Source organism: Coregonus clupeaformis, chromosome 3 (genome assembly GCF_020615455.1).
Source record: "Coregonus clupeaformis isolate EN_2021a chromosome 3, ASM2061545v1, whole genome shotgun sequence".
NCBI classification, from domain to species: domain Eukaryota; kingdom Metazoa; phylum Chordata; class Actinopteri; order Salmoniformes; family Salmonidae; genus Coregonus; species Coregonus clupeaformis.
In genome coordinates this window covers 282412-300076 of record NC_059194.1, presented here as the reverse complement: position 1 = coordinate 300076, position 17665 = coordinate 282412, and the positions used below count along the sequence as shown (strand labels likewise).

The 17665-nt window shown below is 44.4% G+C and overlaps 1 protein-coding gene across 4 annotated transcripts in view; it reads left to right on the top strand.

Annotated features, from left to right (window-relative positions):
* LOC121562296 (probable E3 ubiquitin-protein ligase MID2) overlaps positions 1-17665 on the top strand; it is a 236016-nt gene that overhangs the window by 150197 nt on the left and 68154 nt on the right. For 2 of the 4 annotated variants that reach the window (XM_045206656.1, XM_045206648.1), the window contains exons 4-5: positions 31-54; positions 1666-1761. In XM_045206656.1, the coding sequence (XP_045062591.1) occupies positions 31-54; positions 1666-1761 (120 nt within the window). The remainder of the gene's footprint in view (positions 1-30; positions 55-1665; positions 1762-17665) is intronic. The other 2 variants (XM_045206663.1, XM_045206657.1) reach the window with 1 other exon arrangement.

The following is a 17665-nucleotide window of genomic DNA, read 5'->3' as shown; positions in this document are numbered from 1 at the left end:
AACCTTAGTTTAATTTTCTTTTTCTTTTAGCTAACATCACTGCCCACAATAATGGTAATAACATACATTTACATTTACATTTTTGTCATTTTTGTCATTTAGCAGACACTCTTATCCAGAGTGACTTACAGTAGTGAGTGCATACATTTTTCATACGGGTCCCCCGTAGGAATCGAACCCACAACCCTGGCGTTGCAAGCGCCATGCTCTACCAACTGAGCCAGACGGGACCACACAATATTAATACAGTAGCTTCATCCGGTTTGAAATCCAATGCCATTCACACTCATTTTAAAGAGAAGACTGATCAACATTTTGTATACATCTGGCCCTTCATTGGACACTATGTTAACAAACCTCCAAACGAGCTTCAATGCCATACAATGCTCCTTCAGTAGCCTCCAACTGCTCTTAAACACTAGTAAAACTAAATGCATGCTCTTCAATCGAACGCTGCTGGCACCCGCCCACCCGACTAGAATCACTACTCTCGACGGGTCTTAACTAGAGTATGTGGACAACTACAAATACCTAGGTGTCTGGTTAGACTGTAAACTCTCCTTCCAGACTCACATTAAGAATCTCCAATCCAAAGTTAAATCTAGAATCGGCTTCCTATTTCGCAACAAAGCCTCCTTCACTCATGCTGCCAAACATGCCCTTGTAAAACTGACTATCCTACCGATCCTTGACTTCGGCGATGTCATTTACAAAATAGCCTCCAACACTCTACTCAGCAAATTGGATGTTGTCTATCACAGTGCCATCCGTTTTGTCACCAAAGCCCCATATACTACCCACCACTGTGACCTGTACGCTCTTGTTGGCTGGTCCTCACTACATATTCGTCGCCAAACCCACTGGCTCCAGGCCATCTATAAATCACTGCTAGGCAAATCCCCGCCTTATCTTAGCTCATTGGTCACCATAGCAACACCCACCCGTAGTATGCGCTCCACTGGTCATCCCCAAAGCCAACACCTCCTTTGGCCGCCATTCCTTCCAGTTCGCTGCTGCCAAAGACTGGAACGAATTGCAAAAATCTCTGAAGCTGGAGACTCTTATCTCCCTCACTAACTTTAAGCATCAGTTGTCAGAGCACCTTACCGATCACTGCACCTGTACACAGCCCATCTGTAATTAGCCCACCCAACTACCTCATCCCCATATTGTTATTTATTTTGCACCCCAGTATCTCTGTTTGCACATCATCTCTTGCACATCTATCATTCCAGTGTTAATACTAATTGTAATTATTTTGCACTATGGCCTATTTATTGCCTTATCTCCATAACTTACTACATTTGCACACACTGTATATATATATTTTCTGTTGTATTTTTGACTTTATGTTTTGTTTTACCCCATATGTAACTCTGTGTTGTTGTTTTTATCGCACTGCTTTGCTTTATCTTGGCCAGGTCGCAGTTGTAAATGAGAGCTTGTTCTCAACTGGCTTACCTGGTTAAAAAAGGTTAAATAAAACAAATAAAAAACATGACCGTCAACTGTGCACAGTTGATCACCTGCTGGGTGTCGACGAACAGTGGCGATTCAACATGTAGAATTGTCAGGAAATGTACCGAAAAAAGGTGCACTTAGCTATTTCTTCCAGGTTCCCTCCCTCTATATCTCACTGGCCTGTTCCTCTGCCTGTCCCAACAGCAAACCCTGGAGAACAACCTCACCAACCTGGTGAAGAGAAACAGTGAGCTGGAGAACCAGATGGCCAAGCTCATCCAGATCTGTCAACAGGTTGAGGTGAGTCCAGGGGCTGTTTTGGTGACTGTATTACCGCCAACGCCGACAGTCATGAGTCATGACCGCAGTCAAATTCCACGTGACCGCTGAGTCACAGTGATCTCCTCTTATGCACTCTGGACATGCTTTGATAGTACCCAACTCGCTAGCTAATGGCCTGGCACACTCATTGCTCTATTGTCCCTCTAACCACTCTGACATCCAATGCAAATGCAAATCGAAAATCACTTCAAAAAACGTATTATCAAGACAGTATTATGCTTTTAAAAAAACTCACTGAGATAATCCAATTTGAAGAAAGAAGTTCACCAACAGGTTGAAACTGAGTGGAACACATGGTCATTGTGATGTTGTTTCAAAGCCAAACACAAAGGAAAATGGACAGGGCTTTCTAAGGTGATGATTAATTCAAAGCATTTAATAGGCTGCACGTAGAACTCCCCCCATATTAGAGGTTATGAACAGCCCTATATATGAGCCCAAGCCCCCCCCAAAAAAACTCTGTCGTTATACAATACATAGCCTGATAGCCTACCGTATCTTACGCATGGCAGGAAAACCTAGATTGAAGATGTCTTTGGTACATAACTGGTCTAGCCTATACTCAAGAATGTAACACATTCTAGTAATGCCATTGAGTGTGGACTGTATTATCACGCATACTGGATGGACCAGTTACCTTATGCTACGCTCCAAACTTTCTATCCATTAGTCTGGGAGAGAACGTATGGGCCTAGGCGATGCTGTTGGTTCATTGATTGTGCACGGGGCTGTAGTGAATGTCTATTCGATTTATATTAATAGCCTAGTAATAGGGCATTTTTTGTATTTTCATAATGAATAGGCTGAAACGTTACCTTTAGCTACAGAATATTCCACCACCGTGCATTTCCATCTCCTCTCTCTCCTTCATTCCTTTCTCGAACGCGCAGAGAGAGGGGGTGTCAACTGTATTGGGAATATATGTTTAGTTGTGAATACATGTTACTATGGATGTTCCCGAACAGATTTCACTTGGTTTCCCAAATTAACCACAGGGTTGGAGAGCCCCATGGCATACAGAGTTTGGGTGGAATATCACCTGTCGGTCAGCTAGATGCTGCATGCTCCTCAAACAGTGGTTGATGCCTGGAGTGAAATACTGTAGATGGGAGGGCTTGAGTGTAGCTGAAGGATGGGATTAAAGACAAACAAAAGATAACTATTGTGAAATACATTGTGTCCGTAAAATGTATATAGTATGGATAAGCTGGCTGTAGAAGCCTAAGTGTTATTGTCCATTAGTTTACTCCAATTAGGGAAGGGGTGGTAGGGTTAAGGAGGGGGGAGGGGGGAATACGAAAACAAGATATATATATATATATATATATATATATACAGTGGGGGAAAAAAGTATTTAGTTAGCCACCAATTGTGCAAGTTCTCCCACTTAAAAAGATGAGAGAGGCCTGTAATTGTCATCATAGGTACACGTCAACTATGACAGACAAAATGTGAAAAATAAATCCAGAAAATCACATTGTAGGATTTTTAATGAATTTATTTGCAAATTATGGTGGAAAATAAGTATTTGGTCAATAACAAAAGTTTCTCAATACTTTGTTATATACCCTTTGTTGGCAATGACACAGGTCAAACGTTTTCTGTAAGTCTTCACAAGGTTTTCACACACTGTTGCTGGTATTTTGGCCCATTCCTCCATGCAGATCTCCTCTAGAGCAGTGATGTTTTGGGGCTGTCGCTGGGCAACACAGACTTTCAACTCCCTCCAAAGATTTTCTATGGGGTTGAGATCTGGAGACTGGCTAGGCCACTCCAGGACCTTGAAATGCTTCTTACGAAGCCACTCCTTCGTTGCCCGGGCGGTGTGTTTGGGATCATTGTCATGCTGAAAGACCCAGCCACGTTTCATCTTCAATGCCCTTGCTGATGGAAGGAGGTTTTCACTCAAAATCTCACGATACATGGCCCTATTCATTCTTTCCTTTACACGGATCAGTCGTCCTGGTCCCTTTGCAGAAAAACAGCCCCAAAGCATGATGTTTCCACCCCCGTGCTTCACAGTAGGTATGGTGTTCTTTGGATGCAACTCAGCATTCTTTGTCCTCCAAACACGACGAGTTGAGTTTTTACCAAAAAGTTCTATTTTGGTTTCATCTGACCATATTACATTCTCCCAATCCTCTTCTGGATCATCCAAATGCACTCTAGCAAACTTCAGACGGGCCTGGACATGTACTGGCTTAAGCAGGGGGACACGTCTGGCACTGCAGGATTTGAGTCCCTGGCGGCGTAGTGTGTTACTGATGGTTGGCTTTGTTACTTTGGTCCCAGCTCTCTGCAGGTCATTCACTAGGTCCCCCTGTGTGGTTCTGGGATTTTTGCTCACCGTTCTTGTGATCATTTTGACCCCACGGGGTGAGATCTTGCGTGGAGTCCCAGATCGAGGGAGATTATCAGTGGTCTTGTATGTCTTCCATTTCCTAATATTTGCTCCCACAGTTGATTTCTTCAAACCAAGCTGCTTACCTATTGCAGTTTCAGTCTTCCCAGCCTGGTGCAGGTCTACAATTTTGTTTCTGGTGTCCTTTGACAGCTCTTTGGTCTTGGCCATAGTGGAGTTTGGAGTGTGACTGTTTGAGGTTGTGGACAGGTGTCTTTTATACTGATAACAAGTTCAAATAGGTGCCATTAATACAGGTAACGAGTGGAGGACAGAGGAGCCTCTTAAAGAAGAAGTTACAGGTCTGTGAGAGCCAGAAATCTTGCTTGTTTGTAGGTGACCAAATACTTATTTTCCACCATAATTTGCAAATAAATTCATAAAAAATCCTACAATGTGATTTTCTGGAATTTTTTTCTCAATTATGATCATCACAGCCCTAGGTGAGTCAGTCTCAGTCAGATCTGTCAACAGGTGGAGGTGAGTCAGTCTCATCCAGATCTGTCAACAGGTGGAGGTGAGTCAGTCTCAGTCAGATCTGTCAACAGGTGGAGGTGAGTCAGTCTCAGTCAGATCTGTCAACAGGTGGAGGTGAGTCAGTCTCAGTCAGATCTGTCAACAGGTAGAGGTGAGTCAGTCTCAGTCAGATCTGTCAACAGGTAGAGGTGAGTCAGTCTCAGTGAGATCTGTCAACAGGTGGAGGTGAGTCAGTCTCAGTCAGATCTGTCAACAGGTAGAGGTGAGTCAGTCTCAGTCAGATCTGTCAACAGGTAGAGGTGAGTCAGTCTCAGTCAGATCTGTCAACAGGTAGAGGTGAGTCAGTCTCAGTCAGATCTGTCAACATGTGGAGGTGAGTCAGTCTCAGTCAGATCTGTCAACAGGTGGAGGTGAGTCAGTCTCAGTCAGATCTGTCAACAGGTAGAGGTGAGTCAGTCTCATCCATATCTGTCAACAGGTAGAGGTGAGTCAGTCTCAGTCAGATCTGTCAACAGGTGGAGTTGAGTCAGTCTCAGTCAGATCTGTCAACAGGTGGAGGTGAGTCAGTCTCAGTCAGATCTGTCAACAGGTGGAGGTGAGTCAGTCTCAGTCAGATCTGTCAACATGTGGAGGTGAGTCAGTCTCAGTCAGATCTGTCAACAGGTAGAGGTGAGTCAGTCTCATCCAGATCTGTCAACAGGTAGAGGTGAGTCAGTCTCAGTCAGATCTGTCAACAGGTGGAGTTGAGTCAGTCTCAGTCAGATCTGTCAACAGGTGGAGGTGAGTCAGTCTCAGTCAGATCTGTCAACAGGTAGAGGTGAGTCAGTCTCAGTCAGATCTGTCAACAGGTAGAGGTGAGTCAGTCTCAGTCAGATCTGTCAACAGGTGGAGGTGAGTCAGTCTCAGTCAGATCTGTCAACAGGTAGAGGTGAGTCAGTCTCAGTCAGATCTGTCAACAGGTGGAGTTGAGTCAGTCTCAGTCAGATCTGTCAACAGGTGGAGGTGAGTCAGTCTCAGTCAGATCTGTCAACAGGTAGAGGTGAGTCAGTCTCATCCAGATCTGTCAACAGGTAGAGGTGAGTCAGTCTCAGTCAGATCTGTCAACAGGTGGAGTTGAGTCAGTCTCAGTCAGATCTGTCAACAGGTAGAGGTGAGTCAGTCTCAGTCAGATCTGTCAACAGGTAGAGGTGAGTCAGTCTCAGTCAGATCTGTCAACAGGTAGAGGTGAGTCAGTCTCAGTCAGATCTGTCAACATGTGGAGGTGAGTCAGTCTCAGTCAGATCTGTCAACAGGTAGAGGTGAGTCAGTCTCAGTCAGATCTGTCAACAGGTAGAGGTGAGTCAGTCTCATCCAGATCTGTCAACAGGTAGAGATGAGTCAGTCTCAGTCAGATCTGTCAACAGGTGGAGTTGAGTCAGTCTCAGTCAGATCTGTCAACAGGTGGAGGTGAGTCAGTCTCAGTCAGATCTGTCAACAGGTGGAGGTGAGTCAGTCTCAGTCAGATCTGTCAACATGTGGAGGTGAGTCAGTCTCAGTCAGATCTGTCAACAGGTAGAGGTGAGTCAGTCTCATCCAGATCTGTCAACAGGTAGAGGTGAGTCAGTCTCAGTCAGATCTGTCAACAGGTGGAGTTGAGTCAGTCTCAGTCAGATCTTTTAACAGGTGGAGGTGAGTCAGTCTCAGTCAGATCTGTCAACAGGTAGAGGTGAGTCAGTCTCAGTCAGATCTGTCAACAGGTAGAGGTGAGTCAGTCTCAGTCAGATCTGTCAACAGGTGGAGGTGAGTCAGTCTCAGTCAGATCTGTCAACAGGTAGAGGTGAGTCAGTCTCAGTCAGATCTGTCAACAGGTAGAGGTGAGTCAGTCTCAGTCAGATCTGTCAACAGGTGGAGGTGAGTCAGATTCCCCAAATTCCCTGCAACTTTACAAAAATTCCCAGGTTTTCCTGATCGCTCCGGAACCAAAACAATTAAGTCCTTGATCCCATTCCAGTCAGATTCCACTGGTTTATCAGGCTGGAACATTCCAGTCAGATTCCACTGGTTTATCAGGCTGGAACATTCCAGTCAGATTCCACTGGTTTATAAGGCTGGAACATTCCAGTTAGATTCCACTGGTTTATCAGGCTGGAACATTCCAGTCAGATTCCACTGGTTTATCAGGCTGGAACATTCCAGTCAGATTCCACAGTTTATCAGGCTGGAACATTCCAGTCAGATTCCACTGGTTTATCAGGCTGGAACATTCCAGTCAGATTCCACTGGTTTATCAGGCTGGAACATTCCAGTCAGATTCCACTGGTTTATCAGGCTGGAACATTCCAGTAAGATTCCACTGGTTTATCAGGCTGGAACATTCCAGTCAGATTCCACTGGTTTATCAGGCTGGAACATTCCAGTCAGATTCCACTGTTTATCAGGCTGGAACATTCCAGTCAGATTCCACTGGTTTATCAGGCTGGAACATTCCAGTCAGATTCCACTGGTTTATCAGGCTGGAACATTCCAGTCAGATTCCACTGGTTTATCAGGCTGGAACATTCCAGTCAGATTCCACAGTTTATCAGGCTGGAACATTCCATCAGATTCCACTGGTTTATCAGGCTGGAACATTCCAGTCAGATTCCACTGGTTTATCAGGCTGGAACATTCCAGTCAGATTCCACTGGTTTATCAGGCTGGAACATTCCAGTCAGATTCCACTGGTTTATCAGGCTGGAACATTCCAGTCAGATTCCACTGGTTTATCAGGCTGGAACATTCCAGTTAGATTCCACTGGTTTATCAGGCTGGAACATTCCAGTCAGATTCCACTGGTTTATCAGGCTGGAACATTCCAGTCAGATTCCACTGGTTTATCAGGCTGGAACATTCCAGTCAGATTCCACTGGTTTATCAGGCTGGAACATTCCAGTCAGATTCCACTGGTTTATCAGGCTGGCATTTAAATGATGTAATATGTCTGGTGTAATATGACTGTCTGGTGTAAATTCCCCCAGTTGCAGAATTTCACGTCACAGATGCTACTGGTAGGCATCTGAATGCAATGCATCATGGGGAATCCTCCAACTGGGAAACAGAATTGAACTGTGCTGTATCTGCTGATGTCTCTGTTAAGTGTGTACTGTGGTGGTGAATCTGTAATCAACAGCCAGAGTCAGAGAGACAGGAGTGAGTAAATACTGATGGCTAAAGTAACATGGTGTCCCTGAGAGAACAACCCTCCATTTTACATTAGACAGAAGCTCAATTTACAATTCTCTATCTCGGCACAGCTTCAACCAGTGAAGAGGGACGGTGTCAGGCCAAGCATCAAGGATAGAGCCAGCCAAGGCCACGGTTCAGGGTGTGTGTGTGTGTGTGTGTGTGTGTGTGTGTGTGTGTGTGTGTGTGTGTGTGTGTGTGTGTGTGTGTGTCTGTCTGTCTGCGTGTGAGTGTGTGTGGCATGTGTGTGTGCCCAGCACTGAACTGAGCTGTATAATCAATAGAGGGGTGTTGGTATGTTAGTGACATCTCAGGCTGGTGACAGGGTCAGCTGTACAGACCTATAGTTCTCTAGTCAGAGGGGTGACAGGGTCAGCTATACAGACCTATAGTTCTCTAGTCAGAGGGGTGACAGGGTCAGCTATACAGACCTATAGTTCTCTAGTCAGAGGGTGACAGGGTCAGCTATACAGACCTATAGTTCTCTAGTCAGAGGGTGACAGGGTCAGCTGTACAGAGTTATAGTGCTCTAGTGTGGATCCCTTTAATGCTGTCAGTATGGAAATGTCCCAAATGGCTCCCTATTCCCTATATAAGTGCGCTACTTTTGAACAAAGCCTATAGGGAACTGGTCTAAAGTAGTGCACTATATAGGAAATAGGGTGCCATTTGGAGTGTACGGCTTAAAGTGGTCATGTGGACAGATACTCCAATCTCCGCTGTGGAGCTTTGCAGCCCCATAGTAATGGCCGACTGAGGTGGAATGCTGGTTTAATGCTCTCCAATACTCTCAACACTATTCCTCCTTTATTACAAACTGAACTCTCTCTGAGTACCAATGGCACCCTATTCCCTAGTTAGTGCACTACTTTTGACCCAGGGCCCATAGTGCACTGTATAGGGAATAGGGTTCCATTTGGGACACAGGCCTCTATTTCCCGTTAAAGTCTGGGCCTGGAGAATCACAGTGTAACCAACTATTCATTCAGACCATCAGATTAAAACATCCTCTGTGTTATTCATTAACTCCTGAGGAGAGGAAACTGTCCAAAAAAAGTGTTTGTCTTCCCTCCTCTCCCAACTGGTGTCGTCCTCCTCCGCCTGCATACGGATACGGCTCAGCGACAATCTCTTCCTCTTATATTCATAATAAATGATTTAGCTATGCGACTGACTTGGCAATCAAGAGAACATGCCCCGTGTTAAAACAAACTGTTAAAAGGGATGCTAGCTGCTAGCTATTCTCTGGGGTGATGTTTGTGTGAAAGGCTGGGCTATTCTGAAGGGAAGCAAAATATACCTTGTGTGAGGTCATGCTAATGCTAATGCTAATGGAAATAGGGCCTACTGTGTGTGTGTGTGTGTGTGTGTGTGTGTGTGGGTGTGTGTGTGAGTGGGTGTTTCTTCCCAGAAGCCTCCCTGCTAGGAGGAGACAGGAGAGTTCTTTATCTCTGTTCTGTAACACTCCATGCAGGCAGAAAGGCGGGAGAAACACAGCTCACTAATAATGCATCACAACAACAGAGGACTGACTGGCTGCATGGGGCTCTAACAGTTCTGGTGTGACCTGGATTTTTCTGTTGTTGTTGCATTGCATACAGTAATCTCTCTCCAAGATGAAATGATCAAAAAAAGAGTACTGTGATTCTGCCAGTGGGTTCTATAGTGGTGGCATAGCAACACTGCCTTCAGCTATATCTCTCCTTTAGAGTATTACAGATACCCTCATTTATAAGCTTCATGTTCATTGGTGTCCACATCACCAACAAACTAACATGGTCCAAGCACACCAAGACAGTCGTGAAGAGGGCATGGGTCCTCAGATCCTCAAAAGGTTCTACAGCTGCACCATCGAGAGCATCCTGACTGGTTGCATCACTGCCTGGTATGGCAACTTCTCTGCCTCCGACCGCAAGGCACTACAGAGGGTAGTGCGTACGGCCCAGTACATCACTGGGGCCAAGCTTCCTGCCATCCAGGACCTCTATACCAGGCGGTGTCAGAGGAAGGCCCTAAAAATTGTAAAAGACTCCAGCCACCCTAGTCATAGACTGTTCTCTCTGCTACCGCACGGCAAACGGTACCGGAGCGCCAAGTCTACGTCCAAGAGGCTTCTAAACTACTTCTACCCCTCAAGCCATAAGACTCCTGAACATCTAATCAAATGGCTACCCAGACTATTTGCATTGCTGCTACACTCTGTTTATTATCTATGCATAGTCACTTTAACTCTACCTACATGTACATACTACCTCAATTACCTCGACTAACCGGTGCCCCCACACATTGACTCGGTACCGGTACCCCCTGTATATAGCCTCACTCTTGTTATTTTTACTGCTGCTTTAATTATTTGTTACTTTTATTTCGTATTATGTTATATTCTATTTTTCTGTGTGATTTTTGTTTTTTGGTAAAGGGCTTATAACTAAACATTTCACTGTAAGGTCTACACCTGTTGTATTCAGCGCATGTGACAAATACAATTTTGATTTGATTTGAGTACAGTACGCTGGGTGTTGTAGCGTTTAGTTGACACATGTGCCACAGCCATCTATATTTTAACAGACCTCATTGGTCTTTTTGCTGGGGAGTGCAGGACAGGACAGGACAGGACAGGACAGGGAGGTCCCTAGTGACTTGTGGACGTGCACTTAGCCACTTCCTGCTTTCGGAATGCTATTTAATCTGTCAGCTTGGAGGAGAGTCCAGCACTAATCACTGCTGTGACAAACATCAGCCTCTCACCACAACTCCTTCGCTGCTCTCCGCTCCGTTCTGCACGCGTTAAAGGCCCAACGTAAACAAAACGTACAGCTTATTTTCTTGCTATAAATCAATGGGTATATATATCAATGATTTAAATGATCAAGAATGGCTTTAAATATCACAGAGTGGACCTTTAAAATAACCCAGGCCCTCAGTCTGTTGTCTGGGGCTCCTTGCTGTTTCCTTTCTGCTCTCTTTCACCTTTTTATACACTACCGGTCAAAGGTTTTAGAACACCTACTCGTTCAAGGGTTTTTCTTTATTTTTAATATTTTCTACATTGTAGAATAATAGTGAAGACATCAAAACTATGAAATAACACATATGGAATCATGTAGTAACCAAAAAAGTGTTAAACAAATCAAAATATATTTTATATTTGAGATTCTTCAAATAGCCACCCTTTGCTTTGATGACAGCTTTGCGTACTCTTGGCATTCTCTCAACCAGATTCACCTGGAATGCTTCTCCAACAGTCTTGAAGGAGTTCCCACATATGCTGAGCACTTGTTGGCTGCTTTTCCTTCACTCTGCGATCCAACTCTTCCAAAAACCATCTCAATTTGGTTGAGGTCGGGGGATTGTGGAGGCCAGGTCATCTGATGCAGCACTCCATCACTCCCCTTCTTGGTAAAATAGCCCTTACACAGCCTGGAAGTGTGTTGGGTCATTGTCCTGTTGAAAAACAAATGATAGTCCCACTAAGCCCAAACCAGATGGGATGGCGTATCGCTGCAGAATGCTGTGGTAGCCATGCTGGTTAAGTGTGCCTTGAATTCTAAATAAATCACAGACAGTGTCACCAGCAAAGCATCCCGACACCAGAACACCTCCTCCTCCATGCTTTACGGTGAGAAATACACATGCGGAGATCATCCCATTCCTTCCGCCATTCCTTCCAGTTCTCTGCTGCCAATGACTGGAAGAATTGCAAAAATCTCTGAAGCTGGAGACTCTTATCTCCCTCACTAACTTTAAGCATCAGTTGTCAGAGCACCTTACCGATCACTGCACCTGTACACAGCCCATCTGAAATTAGCCCACCCAACTACCTCATCCCTATATTGTTATTTATTTTGCTCTTTTGCACCCCAGTATCTCTATTTGCACATAATCTCTTGCACATCTAGCATTCCAGTATTAATACTAATTGTAATTATTTTGCACTATAGCCTATTTATTGCCTTACCTCCATAACTTGCTACATTTGCACACACTGTATATATATTTTCTGTTGTATTTTTTGACTTTATTTTTTTACCCCATATGTAACTCTGTGTTGTTTTTATCGCACTGCTTTGCTTTATCTTGGCCAGGTCGCAGTTGTAAATGAGAACTTGTTCTCAACTGTCTTACCTGGTTAAATAAAGGTTAAATAAAAAAAATTTAAAAAAATCTGTTCACCCACACCGCGTCACACAAAGACACAGCGGTTGGAACCAAAAATCTCCAATTTGGACTCCAGACCAAAGTACAAATTTCCACTGGTCTAATGTCCATTGCTCGTGTTTCTTGGCCCAAGCAACTCTTTTCTTCTTATTGGTGTCCTTTAGTAGTGGTTTCTTTGCAGCAATTCGACCATGAAGGCCTGATTCACGAAGTCTCCTCTGAATAGTTGATGTTGAGATGAGGCTGGTAACTCTAATGAACTTATCATCTGCAGCAGAGGTAACTCTGGGTCTTCCATTCATGTGGCGGTCCTCATGAGAGCCAGTTTCATCATAGCGCTTGATGGTTTTTGCGACTGCACTGAAAGAAACTTTCAAAGTTCCTGAAATGTTCCGTATTGACTGACCTTCATGTCTTAAAGTAATGATGCACTGTCGTTTCTCTTTGCTTATTTGAGCTGTTCTTGCCATAATATGGACTTGGTCTTTTACCAAATAGAGCTATCTTCTGTATACCCCCCCTACCTTGTCACAACACAACTGATTGGCTCAAACGCATTAAGAAGGAAATAAATTCAACAAATTAACTTTTAAGAAGGCACACCTGTTAATTTAAATGCATTCCAGGTGACTACCTCGTGAAGCTGGTTGAGAGAATGCCAAGAGTGTGCAAAGCTGTCATTAAAGCAAAGGGTGCCTATTTGAAGAATCTAATCTAATTAGTTTAACACTTTTTTGGTTACTACATGATTCCATATGTGTTATTTCATAGTTTTGATGTCTTCACAAGTTTTTCTACAATGTAGAAAATAGTAAAAATAAAGAAAAACCCTTGAATGAGAAAGTGTTCTAAAACTTTTGACCGGTAGGGTATATCAGTCTTTGAGCACTTCACACAACGCAGTGGGTTACCTGGTGTTACCCCCGTCTCCCTGTGTGTGAGTAGATATCAGTGTTTTTACATTTACATTTTAGTAATTTAGCAGACGCTCTTATCCAGAGCGACTTACAGGAGCAATTAGGGGTTAAGTGCCTTGCTCAAGGGCACATCGACAGATTTTTCACCTAGTCGGCTTGGGGATTAGAACCAGCGACCTTTCGGTTACTGGCACAACGCTCTTAACCACTAAGCTACCTGCCGCCCCTTGACACATAACGGCAACCGAGGGAGCCCGGCCTCCTTGGCTAGAATGCACTAGTAATGTTCTAAAATGCACTGGGTAAGGTTCTCATAAGGAAGATATGGAGAAAGATGGTGTGGATCCATAATAAGACAACATCAAACAACTCTAGAGTTATTATACAGTAATGAGGTGGAAGAACATGTCTAACTACCAATGCTGGTAATGAAGGATACTGTACACACTTATCCAGCTGAATTTGTTTCATATAATTGGCTGTATACTTTTAGCCCATGTGATGAGTGTCAACATGTTGTTTGAGGTGCGCTAGGAGTTGTATCAACAACATAGACACGAGTGCATACATTTTCATACTGTTTTCAGTGAGACATGTTGCTACTGCTGTTGGGATTTAATGAGGGAGATGAGATCATTAATAAAACAGGAGACGCCCAAGCTAGTAGCTATATGAGATCATTAATAAAACAGGAGACGCCCAAGCTAGTAGCTATATGAGATCATTAATAAAACAGGAGACGCCCAAGCTAGTTACTATATGAGATCATTAATAAAACAGGAGACGCCCAAGCTAGTAGCTATATGAGATCATGAATAAAACATGAGACGCCCAAGCTATTAGCTATATGAGATCATTAATAAAACATGAGACACCCAAGCTAGTAGCTTTATGAGATCATTAATAAAACAGGAGATGTAGCTAAGCTAGTAGCTTTATGAGATCATTAATAAAACAGGAGACACCCAAGCTAGTAGCTATATGAGATCATTAATAAAACAGGAGACTCCCAAGCTAGTAGCTATATGAGATCATTAATAAAACAGGAGACGCCCAAGCTAGTAGCTATATGAGATCATTAATAAAACAGGAGACGCCCAAGCTAGTAGCTATATGAGATCATTAATAAAACAGGAGATGTAGCTAAACTAGTAGCTATATGAGATCATTAATAAAACAGGAGACGCCCAAGCTAGTAGCTATATGAGATCATTAATAAAAGAGGAGATGTAGCTAAGCTAGTAGCTTTATGCTCCAGCTGTGAATCATTCAGAGACATTGGTGCTAGAAGAGCCAGTCAGGGATCAGCAGGTGTTGTCTTTGTGTCTATGTGTGCGAGCGAGAGTGAGAGCGACCTTGTGCGAAAAGTAAATGAGACAACATGATAATACATGAAGTGATTAGATAGACAGACAGACAAAGACCTGGGGTTAACGTCTGGCTACGTGTCTATGTTGTTGATACAACTCCTAGCGCACCTCAAACAACATGTTGACACTCATCACATGGGCTAAAAGTATACAGCCAATTATATGAAACAAATTCAGCTGGATAAGTGTGTACAGTATCCTTCATTACCAGCATTGGTAGTTAGACATGTTCTTCCACCTCATTACTGTATAATAACTCTAGAGTTGTTTGATGTTGTCTTATTATGGATCCACACCATCTTTCTCCATATCTTCCTTATGAGAACCTTACCCAGTGCATTTTAGAACATTACTAGTGCATTCTAGCCAAGGAGGCCGGGCTCCCTCGGTTGCCGTTATGTGTCAAGGGGCGGCAGGTAGCTTAGTGGTTAAGAGCGTTGTGCCAGTAACCGAAAGGTCGCTGGTTCTAATCCCCAAGCCGACTAGGTGAAAAATCTGTCGATGTGCCCTTGAGCAAGGCACTTAACCCTAATTGCTCCTGTAAGTCGCTCTGGATAAGAGCGTCTGCTAAATGACTAAAAATGTAAATGTAAATGTGTCAGAACAGAGTAATGCATCTCTCCAGTGAACAATAAAACATTGATCCGACCAAGCGGAATCATGTCCGGGAGGGGAAAGTCCTCCACTAGAGGTCAGAGTGAATCATGTCGGGGTTAGGGTTAGGGAAAGTCCTCCACTAGAGGTCAGAGTGAATCATGTCGGGGTTAGGGTTAGGGAAAGTCCTCCACTAGTTGTCAGAGTGAATCATGTCGGGGTTAGGGTTAGGGAAAGTCCTCCACTAGAGGTCAGAGTGAATCATGTCGGGGTTAGGGTTAGGGAAAGTCCTCCACTAGAGGTCAGAGTGAATCATGTCGGGGTTAGGGTTAGGGAAAGTCCTCCACTAGAGGTCAGAGTGAATCATGTCGGGGTTAGGGTTAGGGAAAGTCCTCCACTAGAGGTCAGAGTGAATCATGTCGGGGTTAGGGAAAGTCCTCCACTAGAGGTCAGAGTGAATCATGTCGGGGTTAGGGTTAGGGAAAGTCCTCCACTAGAGGTCAGAGTGAATCATGTCGGGGTTAGGGTTAGGGAAAGTCCTCCACTAGAGGTCAGAGTGAATCATGTCGGGGTTAGGGTTAGGAAAGTCCTCCACTAGAGGTCAGAGTGAATCATGTCGGGGTTAGGGAAAGTCCTCCACTAGAGGTCAGAGTGAATCATGTCGGGGTTAGGGAAAGTCCTCCACTAGAGGTCAGAGTGAATCATGTCGGGGTTAGGGTTAGGGAAAGTCCTCCACTAGAGGTCAGAGTGAATCATGTCGGGGGGTTAGGGTTAGGGAAAGTCCTCCACTAGAGGTCAGAGTGAATCATGTCGGGGTTAGGGTTAGGGAAAGTCCTCCACTAGAGGTCAGAGTGAATCATGTCGGGGGTTAGGGTTAGGGAAAGTCCTCCACTAGAGGTCAGAGTGAATCATGTCGGGGTTAGGGAAAGTCCTCCACTAGAGGTCAGAGTGAATCATGTCGGGGTTAGGGGTTAGGGAAAGTCCTCCACTAGAGGTCAGAGTGAATCATGTCGGGGTTAGGGTTAGGAAAGTCCTCCACTAGAGGTCAGAGTGAATCATGTCGGGGTTAGGGTTAGGGAAAGTCCTCCACTAGAGGTCAGAGTGAATCATGTCGGGGTTAGGGTTAGGGAAAGTCCTCCACTAGAGGTCAGAGTGAATCATGTCGGGGTTAGGGTTAGGGAAAGTCCTCCACTAGAGGTCAGAGTGAATCATGTCGGGGGTTAGGGTTAGGAAAGTCCTCCACTAGAGGTCAGAGTGAATCATGTCGGGGTTAGGGTTAGGGAAAGTCCTCCACTAGAGGTCAGAGTGAATCATGTCGGGGTTAGGGAAAGTCCTCCACTAGAGGTCAGAGTGAATCATGTCGGGGTTAGGGTTAGGGAAAGTCCTCCACTAGAGGTCAGAGTGAATCATGTCGGGGTTAGGGTTAGGGAAAGTCCTCCACTAGAGGTCAGAGTGAATCATGTCGGGGTTAGGGTTAGGGAAAGTCCTCCACTAGAGGCATTATGTGAGTGACTGGTGACTGGAGCTCAACTCTTTGTGGTGTGGTTCCCCCTAGGTCAATATAGCCGATACGTCAATGCCGCTATTTACATTTGTTTTTATAAAGGACATATTTCTTCCCATGCCTACCTGGAGATCAGACAGACAGGGAAGATTTCAGAGGATAAATTATCCCTGAGCATTCGGGACAATTTTAGTGAGGAGCTGGTTCAGATGAGGAGATATCCCTGGTTCAGATGAGGAGATATCCCTGTAGTTCAGATGAGGATATATCCCTGGTTCAGATGAGGAGATATCCCTGGTTCAGATGAGGATATACAGTGCATTTGGAAAGTATTCAGACCCTTCCCTTTTTCCACATTTACTTACGTTACAGGCTTATTCTAAAATGGATTAAATAAAAAAATTTCCTCATAAATCTACACACAATACCCCATAATGACAAAGTGAAAATAGGTTTTTAGAAAATGTTCCTTATTTATAAAAAATAAAAAACAGAAATATCTTATTTACATAAGTATTCAGACCCTTTGCTATGAGACTCGAAATTGAGCTCTGGTGCATCCCGTTTCCATTGATCATCCTTGAGATGTTTCTAACACTTGATTGGAGTCCACCTGTGGTAAATTCAATTGATTGGACATGATTTGTCTATATAAGGTCCCACTGTTGACAGTGCATGTCAGAGCAAAAACCAAGCCATGAGGTCGATGGAATTGTCCGTAGAGTTCCGAGACAGGATTGTGTCGAGGCATAGATCTGGGGAAGGTAACCCAAAAATGTCTGCAGCATTGAAGGTCCCCAAGAACAAAGTGGCCTCCATCGTTCTTAAATGGAAGAAGTTTGGAACCACAAAGACTCTTCCTAGAGCTGGCCGCCCAGCCAAACTGAGTAATCGGGGGAGAAGGACCTTGGTCAGGGAGGTGACCAAGAACCCGATGGTCACTCTGACAGAGCTCCAGAGTTCCTCTGTGGAGATGGGAGAACCTTCCAGAAGGACCACCACCTCTGCAGCACTCCACCAATCAGGCCTTTATGGTAGAGTGGCCAGACGGAAGCCACTCCTCAGTAAAAGGCACATGACAGCCCGCTTGGGGTTTGCCAAAAGGCACCTAAAGGACTGTCAGACCATGAAAAACAAGATTCTCTGGTCTGATGAAACCAAGATTGAACTCTTTGGCCTGAATGCCAAGCGTCACCTCTTGAGGAAATCTGGCACCATCCCTACGGTGAAGCGTGGTGGT